Source organism: Palaemon carinicauda, chromosome 44 (assembly GCF_036898095.1).
Source record: "Palaemon carinicauda isolate YSFRI2023 chromosome 44, ASM3689809v2, whole genome shotgun sequence".
NCBI classification, from domain to species: domain Eukaryota; kingdom Metazoa; phylum Arthropoda; class Malacostraca; order Decapoda; family Palaemonidae; genus Palaemon; species Palaemon carinicauda.
The window spans coordinates 29,855,087-29,873,934 of NC_090768.1; the positions used below are offsets into that span (position 1 = coordinate 29,855,087).

Here is an 18,848-nt window from a genome sequence, read left to right on the forward strand (position 1 = left end):
GTGCTTATACACAAATAACCAGCAACACCATTCAACACATATACAAGTTAAAAAACTCGATCTTAGAAAAATACCTCCACCCTGAAAGTTGCGTTCATTCATACACGTTTAAAAGAGAACGTGCTTCAGAAGTTGCATTTTTTCCGTACTACAGGGGAGTCTGAAAACCACGCTCACCAAAATAAGGGGTTCCCAAGTCATATAGAGAACTGTCAACCGACACCAACCTTCTCTCTCTCTCTCTCTCTCTCTCTGAAAATAAGATTAGGTTTCTCATCTTATGGGCACCAGGCTCCCGTTGAGATACTACCGCTAGAGCGTTATGAGGTCTTTTGACTGGCCAGACAGTACTAAATTGGATCCTTCTCTCTTGCTACGGTTCATTTTCCCTATGCCTACACACACATTGAATAGTCTGGCCTATTTATTACATATTCTCCACTCTCCTCATACAACTGACAACATTGAGATTAGCAAACAATTCTTCTAAATCCAATGGGTTAACTACTGCACTGTATTTGTTCAGTGGCCACTTTCCTCTTGGTAGGGTAGAAGAGACTCTTTAGCTATGGTAAGTAGCGCTTCTTGGAGAAGGACACTCCAAAATCAAAACATTGTTCTCTAGTCTTGGGTAGTGCCATAGCCTCTGTACAATGGTCTTCCACTCTCTTGGGTTAGAGATCTCTTGCTTGAGGGTACACTCGGGCACACTTATTTATTTCTCATCCTCTTGTTTATATAGGCGATATTTAATTTAATGTTACTCTCCTTGAAATATTTGATTTTTCCTTAAGTTTTCTTTCCTCCCTGGGCTATTTTCCCTGTTGGAGTCCCTGGGCTTATAGCATCGTGCTTTTCCAAATAGGGTTGTAGCCTAGTAAGTAATAATGATAATAATAATAATAATAATAATAATAATAAATATAAATATATTTATACATGGCATGGTCTACAATAAAAACGATTTAAATATACACTTCTTTGCCCTTTTATAGTGCATAGCATAGAGCAATAATTAACTTTCGTTACGCTGAATAAGTAAATTTGTAGACAAAATCCATAGCGGCTGCTTCCAGCTTCAGACCCTGATGGCAAGAAGTCGTCAAAACAGCAAAAATTTCATTGATTTTTTTTTGGAGAGAGAGAGAGAGAGAGAGAGAGAGAGAGAGAGAGAGAGAGAGAGAGAGAGAGAGAGAGAGAGAGAGAGAGAGAGATATTCTTCAGTAAAATTTCGATTATCTCTACCTGTAATGAAAACCAGTAACAGAGAAATGAAGAGAAAATTTTGTATAAATTACTCTAATGTGAAAACTGACTACCAGGGGAATGGTAAACGAAATGGAATACAAATAATAATATAGAGATAAAAAAAAAGAATGAGAGAGAAAGACGAACACGCACACAAACTTGATGGTGATGAAAAAGGTGCAAGAACGATAACGCAGGAAACACTGGCAAGGCGGACGAGTTCGTGAACAGGATGCGTAACCCTGGTGGCGGGAAAAGTTTGAAGCGGGGAAAATATTTAGATTAGATATTTGACTGGAATTTCGGAGGGGCGAGTGAATGGGCAAAGTTTCCTTGAAATTATGCGCCTTAATGAACGTATAACCGTGAAGGATATCCAACACATGCGTCGAATCTGGGATAATATGGAATGGATATGAGATAAAAGAGGTGAACGATCTGCAATTCGCGCCCAGAAGCCTAGGCAAGCTTGCTCTCACATCAGAGTTGCCAAGTTGGCCTTTTTTCAGGGCTAAAAAACTCAAATTTGGCCTTTTAGAAATTGGTTGGCCTTTAGTAATATCATGAGAAAAAAGTAAGCCTTAAATACTATATTTTTGGTCTTCTTCTACTAATGGGTTGGGCTTTTAAAGCTGCGGTTAATTAGAAGTTGGCCTTTTCTCATTTAGAAAACCTTGCAACACTGTCACGCATCCAGGTTTCACGCCCGGCTAATTTACCAAATCCTCGCAACTGTGTATAATTCAGTTCGGGGCAGAAAGGTATTCGCCGTTCAACAGTAGTGGCACGAAAGTAGTTCAGGAACTGTATCATTATTCTCTGTGAAAAATATAAGGTTCCCAAATGACAGAGGATATTGACAGCCTGGAAATATAGATGTGGAGAGATGGGGCCAGGGGAAAAGAGGTAGGGGGGGATGACAGCGGAGTGGACTGAGAAATAAGGGAGTGGGAATGGGAGGTGGAGCATACTCTTGAAGTCATTTCCCCCAGGCCGGAAGCACGACTATCTATCTACAGGACGCGATGTGAAAATGCGCAGTCATTTCTACCATTTCTCTCTGGCGTGACAAGAAAAATGACTCTTATTAAACCTCACCCCCTTCTTTCGAGCTCTGCAAAGACACCAGGAAGTAGAAAAAAGAAGGAAGAGAAGAAATAGAAAAGGAAACTAGTTGAAAACATTTCAAGATCATTACTGAATAAGATTCCCACGAAATGGGATAAAACTGTCAATGAAAAAAAGAAAAATCATCAAGAGGTATTAAAAATCTCCTCTCTCTCTCGAACTCCCATGAGAGAGAGAGAGAGAGAGAGAGAGAGAGAGAGAGATTGACTCAAACATATATTGGAAAATAACAAATGAAACAATCTGATATACATAATACAAAGGTTTTCTCAAATTCTGATAAGAAACGGGTTCTAACATGGAAATCGTGTAGCCTATAGAATATAATATAATTTTAGTACATTTAATATCTAACATATTTAGTTACATTTGTCAAACTGTATCATTCTACAAGAAAACAAGTGACTATGCACAACCATACAATGAAGCAACAAAATGCTTTTAATTGAATAAGTTGCACACAATTTAATAAATTGAGCGTAATTAGATTCTATACCCATACATACACACATACATACATTCGATATATATATATATATATATATATGTATATATATATATATATATATATTAAAATACATAATTTTCCCGTGTATTTGTGATAAATAAATTAACCCACAATGTATGAAAAATTAAATTTATTTAGCTTTCGAAGGGACGAGGAAGGGAGATGGTCCCTTCGAAAGTTAAATAAATTTCATACATTGTGAATTATTTTATATAATATATATATATATATATATACATACTGTATTATATATATATACAGTATATATATACAGTATATATATATATATATATATATTAAAGCATGCTTCAACTCAACTCAACTATAACATTCCATACTGTGCCCTTTCCAGCAACCAAAGTTACGATGGAAGAGGCCGCCCAATATTTATTACAGTATCATAAAACTGCTATTTGTAGTGTTCTTGTGACAATACTTAATAACAAGAATTACATCCAGCTTATGAAGAGGAAAATGCAACTGAATGAATTTATTGTGAAAAAAAATTGGTGACTACAGTATTCTGTACCACTTACAGCATGACAGTTCCTACATATTCCAAATTGTACAGTGAAATATAACATAGAAAGATGATAACATTTTCCCTACGCATTCCTACTTACCCTTTAAATTATCCATCTATTATCGCCATGTAACTGGCAAAAGGCTACACAAGGTCTCTCCCGCCATGTAGACACGAGCGAACATTAATCAACGACCTCATTTCTTCAAAGACCACAGAACATTCTGCCTAAGCTTGTAATTAACTCCCGCCAGATGACGTCATTACAGACGAGTTTCGTAATCAATTACCTTCAGCATTACGTGTCCCCTCACCGTGAAATACTACGCACAGCAATTAATTCAATTAATCAAGTACCTAGACGATAAAAGAGCGTGAAAAACATTAATTTCATACGCCTAACGAAGACGCCATGTTCCGCCTGAGACGGGGTTTCATCCTAAGGATTCATCAGATGAAGAATAAAGGATTTCAAGTAGTATCCTATGGTAGATATTTTAAGCACTCTACCCATAAATAAAAACAACGACAAACAACAACAGAAGAGCCTTCAAAATTACAAAATAAGTCAGGTTTTTTGCTTACTTAAATAAAAATAACGATAAATACACTTTTTAAAAAAATAACAGTGGCTTGAGGATTAAAAGTTCTTAGTAACTATAATGACATTTATTACCAGTTCATGGTTTTATTTAAAAAAAAAAAAAAAAAAAACTAATAGAATCTAAACCACTTGAGCACTGAAGTCTGCGTTATTTAGCCACAATATCTCGTCTTTGTTTCAAAAGCCACGAACCATCCAGGAAACAAATTGCCCAAGAGGACTTAACCTTCAGTTATCCTTAATTTCCCCCAAATCATCTTACCTTCTGAATATGCTGTTCCGACCCCCCCTCCCCCATATCCTTCCGGAAAGTGCTCATATAGAGGGTCACTCAAAGAGAGAGAGAGAGAGAGAGAGAGAGAGAGAGAGAGAGAGAGAGAGGTGGTCCCTTTGTGCCTCTGTCATTAGGGAATCCTTCGGTCAATATTAGGATATGTCGCCTCAATGTTTATCTAGCGGAAGTTAGCGGAAATTACTTTTATTCCGTACTTACGCCTTCGCTCTCTCTCTCTCTCTCTCTCTCTCTCTCTCTCTCTCTCTCTTTGATAGTATAGTATCGAATTCGAATGGAAAAAGTTGATTTCCGAGTGCGTATATATATATATATATATATATATTATAGCCACGACAGAAAAAAACGAAAAGATTTGCTTGTAGTTAGTACTTTCGTACTATTAGTGACATCGACGAACTCACAAGGTAGATAGTAGGTTAGCCAAAGCATCAGCCACCCATTGAGTTGCTACCGCTGGAGAGCTATTGAGTCATTTGACTGGCCAGATAGTACTACATTGGATCCCTCTCTCTGGTTACGGATTACTTTTCTTTTGCCTGCACATACACCGAATAGTCTAGCCTATTCTTTACACACTCTACTCTTTCCTCACATACCTGACATAACTTAGGATAACCGAAAATTTCACTCCAGGGGCTACTTACTGCAGTGTAGAGGTTCAGTGACTACTTTCCTCATGGTAAGAGTAGAAGAGACTCTTTAGCTATGGTAAGCAGCTCTTCTAGGAGAAGGACACTCCAAAGTCAAAACATTGTTCTCTAGTGTTGGATAGTGCCATAGCCTCTGTACCATGGTCGTTCACTTTCTTTGGTTACAGTTCTCTTGCTTGAGGGTACACTCAGACACACTATTCTATCTTTTTCCCTATTTCCTATCCTCATTGGGCTATTATCCCTGTTGAAGCCCTTGAGCTTATAGCATCCTGCTTTTCCAACTAGGGTTGAAGTTTGCAATTAATAATAATAATAATAATAATAATAATAATAATAATAAGACGAAAGTACTAACTCTAATCAAGTCTTTTCACTTTTCCTTTCGTGGCTATAATACATATTTTATGCTCATCGCGTTTCAGCTTTGGTGATTTCTAAACCAACAAGTACACATATATCTATATCTACCTATATATATATATATATATATATATATATATATATATATATATATATATATATATATTTATATATATGCGTGTGTGTTTTGAGAGAGAGAGAGAGAGAGAGAGAGAGAGAGAGAGAGAGAGAGAGAGAGAATCATCATAAAATTTTATTATATTTACAGTGCGAGTAATAGACAAAATAAAAACATTATCCTGGGAAATTTGGAAAAAAAAAACAAATGAAATGAATTGGGAAAACCAATAATAAAGAGTATAATAAAAACAACCAACAATTACGAAAGAATTTGAAAAATAATGCGTAAAAAAGGGATATAGTATTGACTGTGTTCCTAGCGATCCATGTTTTCCCTTTCCTTCATCTACCCTCAGTCTACCACTTCTCTGGCAACAACCCTCGGTCTATCTACATATTGGTCTCCTTTAGTCCCCTTCTCTCCATTCGAAAGTTTTCGTTCTTTGTTTCTTTTGGTTTATTTTGTTTCAATGGTATATAATTTTCCGTGCATTACCGTTTTCTATAATTAGTTAGTCATTGAAGCTTCTTTTTTTAATACGAAGGTACCTTTACCTGAATTAATCTCTCTATTCCTCTTTTTTATATTTCCAGAACTTACTCCAGTTGTTTATGGCCACTCGCTAGATTCAAAGAGAGAGAGAGAGAGAGAGAGAGAGAGAGAGAGAGAGAGAGAGAGAGAGAGATCAAACTTGCAGATGTACATCTCAACCACTTGATGGAAATACCTTCATAAAATAGTTCCTCGAGTGGTGAACGCACACGCGCACACACGCCGCACACAGGAGCTTTTTCATATGCACATCATACCGTAATGTTCAGTCAGAAGGCACAATGTCCATATTTACCTCTAGACACAACTCATATTTGCGTGAGAGGGGGGGGGGGGGGGGGTGGCGGGTGTTGGCGAGTTGAGAGGGAAGTAAGGCACCTACCGCAGGCAGAATTCAACGAAATGCTTAATGAAAGCAAATAGACTCAGGATAAGACATATTAAGAGAGGGAGAGAGGTACAGTGGTTATGCCCTTTTATTCTTGACTCCCTTTTTTCAAAGCAGTTGCATTATCACATAATTTCTTGTATCTTCTAAGAAATAAATTAAGTGTTTTAGCGTCAAGTAAAAATGTCTCCTTTCCCAGTCAGTCTACTTCTTAACCTTCTGCCTTTTTTGCCTTATTCTATAATCTATTCAATCTTATTAAAAGCTAGATTTATCACTATAAACTCGGCATTATTTGTTAAACAACAATAGATTTTCACATATTTTCTTTACCCATGTTTACCGCATTTTATAGTTGCCTTCGCCCCTCTAACCTTCCGTCACTATTTTGAACCTTTCCCCTTCTCCTCAAGTTGCCTCTTTTCTTTTCGATTCATCGATCTGTCCGTCCCTGTCAATATCTGTCTTTCACTCTGTCCCTGTTAGCTTGCCTATCTTCACCCGAGCTCTCTTAATGTTAGCATATTTCATTCCTCAGACGGTCAAATCAACTTTGCTTTCAAAAGTATTATTTCTCGTTCCCAGAGCTAAAGTCTTTCTTTAATAGGTCCTTTTATCAATTCCTTTCAATTCAATGGTTTTATGTAATTGATATCTTTAAAAAAATTTCCTAAGCTTGGGATGTTCATCTTTGATACAGAATATTTTAAAATTTATATCAGATTTTAACACATATATATACAGTATATATATATATATATATATATATATATATATATATATATATATATATATATATATATATATATATATATATATATATATATATATATATATAAGGATTTCCACTGCACAAATATTCCAGCATAATTAAATCTGCTTTTATATTTGGGGAGGAAATAATTACTCCCCTTTTAAAAGAAATTGACCTCTTACGTTGCCAAGTTAAATTCTCGGTACTTACAAGTTTTTTATTTTGCTTTTCCTTTGTATGACAAAAATGCAGAATCGTTAGAACATGCCGTACTTGCTCAAAGCCAGGGGTTGGGAGAGAGAATTTTCTTTGTTGAATAACACTGCTTTTTTATTTATTTTTGTTTTTCACTGTCAATTCAATCCGACTTGTTTTCTCGCCGGTTATAGGAGATATAATTTTTACAGCATAGCATCCTGTTAATATGCCTCAATATACCTTCTCTCTCTCTCTCTCTCTCTCTCTCTCTCTCTCTCTCTCTCTCTCTCTCTCTCTTTCCGATTAGAAGCCCTAAATCTCTCTACCCCTGTAAGAATGAGTTTTCTGTTTCCCCACCCTCCATTTTATCTAGCATCAATCTAAATTATATTATCCTTTTCTTCCTTAACCTATGAAATTCTTCTCTTTAAGCGTAATTTTTCTTCCTATGTAAATTTAGTTTTGAGAGAGAGAGAGAGAGAGAGAGAGAGAGAGAGAGAGAGAGAGAGAGAGAGAGAGAGAACTTTTAATTTTTAAGTAAACATTAACAGAAACACATGTGTTTGAGTCTCTTTACTCAATACTTAAGACTTACAATCACCTCTTGATTGAGTATTAAAACAAATAATCAAGGTTTGATTCAGTACTGAAACGAATAGAATTACTGACCAGAAGCAATGAAATTCCTACATAAATATTTGATGTAAGTTTATAAGTTCCTCTGATTAAATTGTGTACATTGTTAATTCTCAAGAATTTTGTTAATTTCCAAGTAATAACTAACAAATAAAGACCAGAAAACGCTTTCAGGGGTAGAATGATAAAAAAGGTTTAGGTCATCAAAGTGAAAGTTAGTGATAAATAACTCCTGTTTCCTCCTTGAAAAAGCTAGTATTATCAAAACGTAAGTCATCGATTCTAGTACCTCTAATATTGGTGATTAAGGAAAAAATGGAAGAAAATGTGGATTTAGTCGCAACATTATTCATGAATGGGAGTCTCTCACGTAGTCAAATTGGTAAGAGCTTAATGTTTATAACACACACACAACACACACACACACACACACACACACACACATATATATATATATATATATATATATATATATATATATATATATATATATATATATATATATTGTATATATACTGTATATATATAACAGAGGAATTAATCTAAACACCATTCAGATTCATCAAAAGATTGAAAAAAAAAATCAGAACTACTCGAAGTAATTCATCAACGATTCAGTAAACATTTGTTGTAGTGTAAAAACAGATAAACGAGGAAAATTATAGAAAGAAAACTAATCATGTAAGTATCAAATGAAGGAATAATAGTGAGGTACACTTGAAAGAGTTCTCTTTACACACACACACACACACACACACACACATATATATATATATATATATATTATATATTATATATATATATATATATATTATATATATATATATTGTTACGGGCCACTGGTTCGAGTCCGGCCTTGCTTAAGGGACTCAAGGGCCATAACAAACAAATAATAATGGTAAAGGTCGCCAGTCAGCAATGATACAAGGAATACTGACAAAAAGATGTATTTACAATAATATTTAAATAGAAATAAATGAAAGGGGAGCACAGCAGATAACTATTTTAGTTTGAGCCACGAGGAGCTTCGAATGGAGTTTGGTTGGCCGTGGATGAAACGCCAGCACAGCAATCACGTTCCCTGGAAGGGGGAAATAAATTGAATTATTAACAGCACACTTACTTCTACCGGCTGGGAACACGATGAAGTCGTGTGGTTAAAACCTTTAAGCAAATTAAATGAAAATGCAAAGCTTAGGGATTTAAACGTTACACATGGGAATCAACACTGTCACAGGGTGAATGTATTAAAACTAGGACTAAACTGCACACGTGGTCTGGGTATAGGGGGATAGGATACAAGGTTCAGTGGGTAGGATTTTCTTTAGAGGATAAGGAAAAATGGGGTGTGATAATGAAGGGATGGCAGGTTGGGTAAGGATATTGAGAATCTCAAAATCAGACACCTTACCTTTAGTAAAAATGACTCTGGTTTCTTTCCCTTGTGGAAAGATGTAGACAGAGGTCCTGCCTCCCTGATGTCTTGAGGGTGAAGAGAGATGATGTTTCCCTCAAGGAGGTTGAGTGAAGAAGAGGAGATGTTCTCCTTATGGATGCTGACTCACGAAGGGTGATCCCCAGTTTTCCCTGGGTAGATCAACCCCACTTGACCCCCAATTGGGGGGGGGGTAGGGGGGATTGGCCTGACCGCTGTCCTATTGGTCAGGCTTGATCTCGTATCCCCACATCCTTCACAGCTCGCTTCCCTTGTCCTGGGACCTCGATGTTCTCACGTGACTTGTAGAAGGTAGCTGAAATTGAGATCTCAGGGGGAGTAGACTGGTATAGGATGGTGGGAGGGGGGGGTGAGACTCTGGGTAGGGTCCCAAACTCGTGGCATTTCGACCCATGCTGGCGGGGTCTTTTGTTATTGGAAAAAAGGTGGCGTAAAGACCGCCATTACTAACAGCCCCCCATTTTAGCAGAGATTTTGTCCTAAAACAGGACAAGAACTCTGCAAGCAAGGTCTGAAGCCACTAGCCTTAATGATTCCTCCCTCAGTGAGTCTCACCACGATAATGGATAAATATCTAAGCTGCAACTAGGGTCATCATTTTACAGTATTTTGACTGTAAATTAACTTTAAGTGCCACATAGAAATAAGTATGCTGGCTGTGAGGCAGCAACTGAAAAAATTAAAAATTGCAAAATTGAAAATTTAAATGTAAAAAAAAAATGGTTAGAGTTAAGTGACCTAGTGCAGTGGTAGGCATAAGATTAAAGAAAATTGGCATATATGCAAAAAAAAAGGATAAAATAAATACATGAAAATAAGTTCAATGCAAATAATGATGCCAAGATGGCTCCTCAAGTTTATCTACCTGGGGAGACACCAAGGCCAATAAATATTTTTTCATACAAACTAAATTTACCTACTTACTATGACTACAGGCTATGGTTATGGCACTGTGCCCTGAGCACTAGTGCCTGGAGAGGACATCTGCTATTTTATTATCTGTGCCTCTTATGTGCTCGACCTTCCAATTGTAGTCTTGGAGGTCCATGCACCACCTCATGAGTCTCTTATTCTTATTTCGGAACTGCGTCAAGTAAGTCAGAGGGTTATGGTCTGTGAGGACTGTGAGTGGGAACTCATGGTCAGCATGATATGATTCGAAATGCTTCAGTGACAAGACCATGCCTAAGAGCTCCTTCTCAATAGTACTGTACCTAGTTTGAGCAGGGTTCAGTTTCTTTGAGAAGTATGCAATAGGGTGTCGGACTTGATCTTCCTCTTGCAGGAGGACAGCTCCCACCCCTATGTCACTGGCATCCACAGCGAGAGCGAAAGGTTTAGTGTAATCTGGTGCACGGAGCACGGGACGGCTCATTAAAATGCCTTTTAGGTGGTCATAGGCCGCCCGGCATTCATCCGTACAGCAGAACAGCTTTTTTCCTTTGAACAAGTCTGTGATGGGAGCGGCTACCTGAGAAAAGTTGGGCACAAACCTCCGGAAGTACTGTACCATCCCCAGGAATCGTTGGGCTTCCTTCTTAGTCCTAGGGTAGGGCATCTCTTGTATTGCACGGATATTTGCATCTTTGGGCATTATTTTGCCCCTTCCTACTTGGTGGCCCAGGTAGGTAATCTCAGTCCCGCCAAACGTGCATTTTTTGAGGTTGATGACCAAATTTGCCTTTTGGAGGGCCCTCAGCACCTTCCCTAGGGTTTGGAGGTGTTCTTCCCAGGCCTTGGAGAAAATGACGATGTCATCTAGGTAGACCACACAGTTGGAAATTCCCGCTAGTACCTTGTTCATGAGTCTCTGGAAGCAGCTGGGTGCGTTCCTAAGACCAAAAGGCATTACTCGACACTGGTAAAGTCCATCTCGGGTTATGAATGCGGTCAGTGGCCGCGACTCCTCTGCCAGTGGTACCTGCCAGTAGCCCTTTTCTAGGTCAATCTTACTTAGATAAGGTGATTCACCTAAGCTCTCCAAGCAATCCTCGATGCGAGGGAGTGGGTAGGACTCAGGTTTTGTCACCGCATTCAATTTGCGGAAATCTATACATAGCCTATCCCCCCCTCCCTCTTTTGGCACTAGGACCACCGGTGATGCCCATGGACTTTCACTTTCCTCAATGAGACCTAAGCTGAGCTGCAATTTTATCTGTTCCGATACCCTTTCAGCCCGTTGGGGGTTTAACCGATAATAATTCTGGCGGATCGGACACGTTCCTGGGACCAAGTCAATCTTGTGTTCTAGTAGTTGGGTGTGACCCAGTGTGTCTCGCACTACCTGTGGGTGCTGTAGCAGGAGGTTCTTGACAATATCCCTCTTAACAGTGTCCAACACAGGGGTGACCAGCTTAAAGTTGGCCAGGACCTCGGAGTTGCTCTCGGGTGAGTGGACCTGGGTAACAGTACCCACCACATTGGCCCTTTGTTGATAGGGCTTAAGCAGGTTGATATGGAGCCACTTGGCTCGCCTTATGCCACAATCCACTAGGTAATTTAATTTACCCTTCTTCCCAAGAATCTTGTGAGGGCCCGTAAATTTTGTGCTTAACGGTCTCTGTTCCCCTGGGCGGAGAACCAGAACTTGGTCTCCCACCTCAAAACTTTGATCCTGGGCTTTACGATCTACGTGACCTTTTGTGATGCCCTGTACCTTCGCCTCGGAAGCCTTGGCAATTTCCCAGGCAGTTCGTATCTTAGCCTGTATATCTGGCAGCTCTTCCACCCAGGAGGCCTTGGAGGAGTCCTCCCAAGCTTCATAGAGTATGTCAAGTGGCCCACGTGTGGAGTGAGCGTACAACAACTCAAAAGGGCTGTATCCTGTGGTTTCTGAGCGTGCTTGGCGGAGGGCGAACAGAGCGTAAGGCAAGTTCTCCTCCCAATCCGAAGAGCCAGCCTCCCCTAACTTCGTCAAGACTGTTTTTAGTGTTTGGTGGGAGCGCTCCACGAGTCCTTGGCTCTCTGGGTGATATGCCGTAGAGGTCTGGTGGTGGACACCATGGTACTCCATTGCTGCCTTAAACTCTCTTGCCATGAAGTGAGAGCCCTTATCCGACTGGACTGTGGCTGGGAACCCAAACCTACAAAAAAATTGTGTCAGGCCCCTGACAGCATGACTGGCATTGGCGCACCTGGTCGGTACAGCTTCGAGGTAGCGCGTGAACCGATCAATCATGGTTAATAAGAAACGATTTCCACGCTTACTACGGGGCAGGGGACCCACATAATCCACTAGTACATCATGGAAGGGGATACCTGCAGATGGAATGGGTTGGAGAGGAGCCCGCGGCACCACCTGGTTTGGGTTACCGGCAACTTGGCACGGATGGCAGGAAGCTACGTAAGCCTTAACACTCTTCTGCAATCCCGGCCAGAAGAAATGAGGCTGGATCAGGTGGGTAGTGCGTTTCACACCAAAGTGTCCTCCCAATCCCTCATGAGCCATACGTAGCACCACCAAGCGGAGATTACGGGGAACAACTACTTGCCGGCAAAGGGCTTCTGCAGGATCGTGAGGGCCTCGGGTGACTCTGAAGAGCACCCCTTCCTTCAGCAGGAAATTCTCCTTTGAGAGGTTAGTCATCTCTGCTTCGTCTGAGTAAGCAGCTTCCCTGTAGGTTTTCAGCGTCTCGTCCAACAACTGAGATTTGATAAGCTCCGTCCGACTCCCGAGGTCCTCTGGGGAAATGGACGCTTCTCCCTCAGACTCCCCCGAGACCCCTGGGCTAGTATTTGGGTTAGCTTCATTCCCTGTGGTGGTGAGCAGCACCGCTCCTTCCGAATAGGTTTCCGGGGTACGAGGCTCAGACTCATTGCTATAGGAGGAGGGCTCTCGCGCCACCTCACTTAGCCAAGGTACTTCTCCAAGGTCAATGTCAGCTAGCCATTTGTCTTCTTCAGGAGGGGCATTCTCAGTCTCGGGCTCCGGCTCAACTGCTTTCATGCACCTGAGGGGCACACGCTGTATGCCTCTTAGGAGGTCTTGTCCCAAGAGCAAGTCATAGCCCTCATGTCCGAGATCGCTCACTACCCCTAGCCTGCACCTTTTGCTGAGCTGGGGCGTGGTCACTCTCAACTCCACAGTAGGAAGATCCTTAGTGACTCCTTCGATCCAACGGACTGTCATGCGATTATCCTGCTGAACTTTGGCACCGATAGGCAACTGGTGCCATAAGATTAGTGAAACGTCTGCACCGGTATCCTGTAATGCTCTGACCGACTGCGGAGAGCCGTCTCCTTGAGGCAGAGCTACTGTGATCTCCCCAACAGCGGGCTGTCTTTTGGGAGCTTCACGGATAGAGATTGAGAGGGCAGCTGGAGAAGAGGCTGAGGATTTGCTGGGACATAGTGAGTAGTTCTTTGTGTGTCCGTAGCACTTACATACCTCGCAGTATGCACTGGCATAGTTCGGCTTCGCCACCTTAACCTTGGGCTTATTCGTCTGCTTCGTGGACTCAGTTGACTGACCGGATAGCTTCAGCCGACAGTTGGCTTCCAAGTGGTTAGATCTCCCGCAATGGCCACACTTGGTAGGGGAGATCGGATTTTGCCGGGGCTTAGACTTACCCGATGGGACTGAGCTGGGGGGCCCCGAGTTGAACCGGACTAGCTCGTACTCATCAGCATACTCGCAGCATGCTCTAAACGTGGCTGGATTTTTCTCAGATATGTAAATTGAGAGCGCCGGTGGGGCGTTCCTGTGGAAGTCCTCAATTTTGAAGAGCTCTAGGAGGTTGTCGTAAGAAGTGCACTTTGCAGCCTCGACCCAAAGGGTATTGAGCCTATCCTTCTGAAAACCCCAATCAGACCAAGATGTCGTGGGGGACTTGGTGAGCCTACGCCACTGACGGCGCCAATTTTCAGGACTTAGTTTATAGGCCTCAATCAAGGCCTTCCTGACGGCCTCAAAACTACCCTGTTTATCGGCAGGGAGCGCAGCATGCGCATTCTTCCCTTTCCCCGCCATATGCTTTGACAGTAGTAGGGCCTTCATATCCTCCGCTACGGCACACGTCTTAAACACGGACTCCACCTCATTTAGCCACCTCACAGGATCCTTGTCGTCCCACTGAGGAATGAGTGTGTGGACAGGCATGGAGGGGAAGCTTTGGCCATTTTGAGTGCCGTTGGGGTGAGGGCTGTTTAGCCGTGCTAGCTGGATATCCTGTTCCCGCATCTTCAATTCATGCTCTCGCTCTCTCTCCTTCTCAAACTCTTCCTGCTCGGCTTTCCTCCGGGCCTCATTCACAAGCTCCCGCACATAGCCTTGCAATGCCTCTCCTTCGTAACCTTGTCGCTCTGCAAGGGCCACAAAGTCCTGAATTTCCGCAGCAGTCATTTTGCTAATTTTATGGGTGGACCTCTATGCTAGACAAAACAAGTTGGAATCACAACTATACAGTAGGTGACCCTCTAGGCTAGTCAAAAAAAGATAAAATGGAATCTCCACGATGTGTGACCCTCCTATGCTAGTCTTAAGGAAAAAATTGGAATCTCCACGATGTGTGACCCTCCTATGCTAGTCTTAAGGAAAAAAAATGGAATCTCCACGATGTGTGACCCTCCTATGCTAGTCTTAAGGAACAAAAAAATGGAATCTCCACGATGTGTGACCCTCCTATGCTAGTCTTCAGGAAAAAAAATGGAATCTCCACGATGTGTGACCCTCCTATGCTAGTCTTAAGGAAAAAAAAAATGGAATCTCCACGATGTGTGACCCTCCTATGCTAGTCTTAAGGAAAAAAAATGGAATCTCCACGATGTGTGACCCTCCTATGCTAGTCTTAAGGAACAAAAAAAAAAATGGAATCTCCACGATGTGTGACCCTCCTATGCTAGTCTTAAGGAAAAAAAAATGGAATCTCCACGATGTGTGACCCTCCTATGCTAGTCTTAAGGAAAAAAAAATGGAATCTCCACAATGTGTGACCCTCCTATGCTAGTCTTCAGGAACAAAAATGGAATCTCCACGATGTGTGACCCTCCTATGCTAGTCTTAAGGGAAAAAAAATGGAATCTCCACGATGTGTGACCCTCCTATGCTAGTCTTAAGGAACAAAAAAATGGATTTGTAAGAATGTGTGGGTGCGTTCTTGCAACACCACCACTTGCAACTTCTGTGACTTTAAAGCAAGTTTTGTATTTATACTTAAAGTATAACAAATTAAAATAAAACAGACAATGCCACTGAGATTGCTTAATGCTTCGTTAAAACATCAGCCCCTTTACATACCTTCCCTTTAGAAAAAAATGAATTTAATAAATTACACTCCCAAATATTTTATCTTAATGATCCTATACCCTGACTGAAAAAATTTAAATTAAATGTGACATCATAAGTCCTTTATCTTAAGGTAACTATATTACACAGTCTAACGAAAATTATCCCCTTCAAAAAAAAATGTACATAAAGATAATATCCCACGAGAAAGTAATAAAAAGAAATTACATACCCTTACTTGTCAAACGGAAAAATTGAAAAAATGAATGCCACGTGCGCTTATGGTTACCAACACAGGAAATTAACACGTGTTTTAGTCTACCACGGTTTCTTCCTAAAATTTCGTGAGTTTCACTTCACTTTTTAAAAAAAAAAAAACACAAAATAACACATTCACTTAATGCACAATATATATAATAAATGAAAATTTTAACCACTTTGATAATAAACACTCAGAAAGAAAAAAAAAACAGAACACAAATTCTTTTCACGCGGTTGGCTATCCTGATAAACAACAGGACTAATATCTACCACGCGGTTTTCAAAACAAAAGGGTTCGCGGTACGAACACGCACTAGTAAACACAAAACTTTAACAATGAGAATAGAATGCTTTTGCTGTTTTCTTCCACGGTTCCAACTCCAGTGATTATATAATTTACTTAAAATGAAATTGAGGTTCGTCAAGTCGCTAAAGACAGAAAAAAGGGGGGAATTTGACTTTGATAAAATTAATTTTAAATTACTGTCTTAGCGAATCCTGGCATTTGGTCGCCAATATGTTACGGGCCACTGGTTCGAGTCCGGCCTTGCTTAAGGGACTCAAGGGCCATAACAAACAAATAATAATGGTAAAGGTCGCCAGTCAGCAATGATATAAGGAATACTGACAAAAAGATGTATTTACAATAATATTTAAATAGAAATAAATGAAAGGGGAGCACAGCAGATAACTATTTTAGTTTGAGCCACGAGGAGCTTCGAATGGAGTTTGGTTGGCCGTGGATGAAACGCCAGCACAGCAATCACGTTCCCTGGAAGGGGGAAATAAATTGAATTATTAACAGCACACTTACTTCTACCGGCTGGGAACACGATGAAGTCGTGTGGTTAAAACCTTTAAGCAAATTAAATGAAAATGCAAAGCTTAGGGATTTAAACGTTACACATGGGAATCAACACTGTCACAGGGTGAATGTATTAAAACTAGGACTAAACTGCACACGTGGTCTGGGTATAGGGGGATAGGATACAAGGTTCAGTGGGTAGGATTTTCTTTAGAGGATAAGGAAAAATGGGGTGTGATAATGAAGGGATGGCAGGTTGGGTAAGGATATTGAGAATCTCAAAATCAGACACCTTACCTTTAGTAAAAATGACTCTGGTTTCTTTCCCTTGTGGAAAGATGTAGACAGAGGTCCTGCCTCCCTGATGTCTTGAGGGTGAAGAGAGATGATGTTTCCCTCAAGGAGGTTGAGTGAAGAAGAGGAGATGTTCTCCTTATGGATGCTGACTCACGAAGGGTGATCCCCAGTTTTCCCTGGGTAGATCAACCCCACCTGACCCCCAATTGGGGGGGGGGGGGGTAGGGGGGATTGGCCTGACCGCTGTCCTATTGGTCAGGCTTGATCTCGTATCCCCACATCCTTCACAGCTCGCTTCCCTTGTCCTGGGACCTCGATGTTCTCACGTGACTTGTAGAAGGTAGCTGAAATTGAGATCTCAGGGGGAGTAGACTGGTATAGGATGGTGGGAGGGGGGGGGGTGAGACTCTGGGTAGGGTCCCAAACTCGTGGCATTTCGACCCATGCTGGCGAGGTCTTTTGTTATTGGAAAAAAGGTGGCGTAAAGACCGCCATTACTAACAATATATATATATATATATATATATATATATATATATATATATATATATATATATATATATATATATATATATATAATACTTTTAAAAATGTAATATACGCCAACATAAATCCTAGAAAATTTAAAACAAATAAAATTTAAATATGAATAAAACTGGAGTAACAAGCAAACAATAGAAGTAACACTACTCTTGCTACTATTACTAACATTATTAAAGCTATAAATAACTCGTACCAAAGGTTTAGCAACACTTTTTGCATGAAAAGACAATAGAGACGTGTCCTTCAAAACATGAGCACACGCAAGGTCAAGTAATAGATGGCAATGATAAACAATTGTGTGGTCTGCGTCTTTACATTTGACGTCAGTATCCTGGCACATGTCAGAAACAAAATATTATTCATATAGATGCTAGATTAGTCCCAGAACATTATTCTTTCATTTGGAACGAAATTTGGGAGATTCTTGTACCTGGTAAGTACATCTAACACTTAAGAAGTAAAATGATCCAATTATCTTTCTAGAACGACGTGTCTTTCAAACTTCAATATTGATGATAAACCTGTCTGTAGCACGCATACACGTCAGTAAATTCTTCGATAAACTTTAGTTAACCCCAAATGTCGAAGTTTAGCCCAAATATTTTGATAGAAAGCAGACATGACGTAATTCCTTTCTGTTTATACTAAACACCCGTTCTATTTCACAAAAATTACAGTGGCAAAACACCATGGCAACGTTAAAATAAGTATTAACCTTAAACTATTGAAAATTTAAATATGCACATTTTTACAAGTAGTGGGGTGCCACAAAAATAAGCAGTGATGTATCTCTGTATATAATCTATATCTTTATCATAGTCCACATTGTCGTTTCTCTATCGTTCATAAATAGTCCATGGATTAATATTATTGATTTGTAATTATGTCTATAATAGTTTGAACCCTTTCTCTCTCTCTCTCTCTCTCTCTCTCTCTCTCTCTCTCTCTCTCTCTCTCTCTCTCTCTCTCTCTCTCTCTCTCTCTCTCTCTCTCTCTCTTTTCTTACCATAAATTGCATCATAATGAACATCTGTCATTGGTTCAAACTATTATAGACATAATTACAAATCAGTACTATTAATCCATGGACTATTTATGAACGATAGAGAAACGACAATGTGGACTACGCCATTCTCCTTTTTCTTTTGCAATTTCTAGGGACCCATTCTGTTATTCTTAATGTCCACCCTCACCTCGAGCCTCAAACAGATATCTATTTCTTTCACTACTATAAGTAGGGCATTCGGTCAACAAATGTCTCGGTGCCAATGGTACCAAACAGGCGTCGCTTTATG

General features: G+C 40.2%; 1 protein-coding gene across 1 annotated transcript; it reads right to left on the reverse strand.

Annotated features, from left to right (window-relative positions):
* Nucleotides 1-1,908: 1,908 nt before the first annotated feature.
* On the reverse strand, nucleotides 1,909-14,393 carry LOC137634364 (uncharacterized). The gene is made up of 2 exons (XM_068366761.1): nucleotides 11,520-14,393; nucleotides 1,909-2,067 (listed from the first exon to the last, which is right to left on the reverse strand). Exons 1-2 carry the CDS (start codon nucleotides 14,391-14,393, stop codon nucleotides 1,909-1,911), a joined length of 3,033 nt encoding a protein of 1,010 aa, XP_068222862.1.
* Between the last annotated feature and the right edge of the window lie 4,455 nt (nucleotides 14,394-18,848).

Bases quoted from the DNA above. Each gene is read 5' to 3' on its own strand.
- LOC137634364 (XM_068366761.1), bottom strand. From the start codon at position 14,393: ATGGCGGGGAAAGGGAAGAATGCGCATGCTGCGCTCCCTGCCGATAAA. The intron at 2,068-11,519 runs GTGGTCCTAGTG...TATTTTTCACAG, and splicing joins AAAGTCCATGGGCATCACCG to AGAATAATGATACAGTTCCT.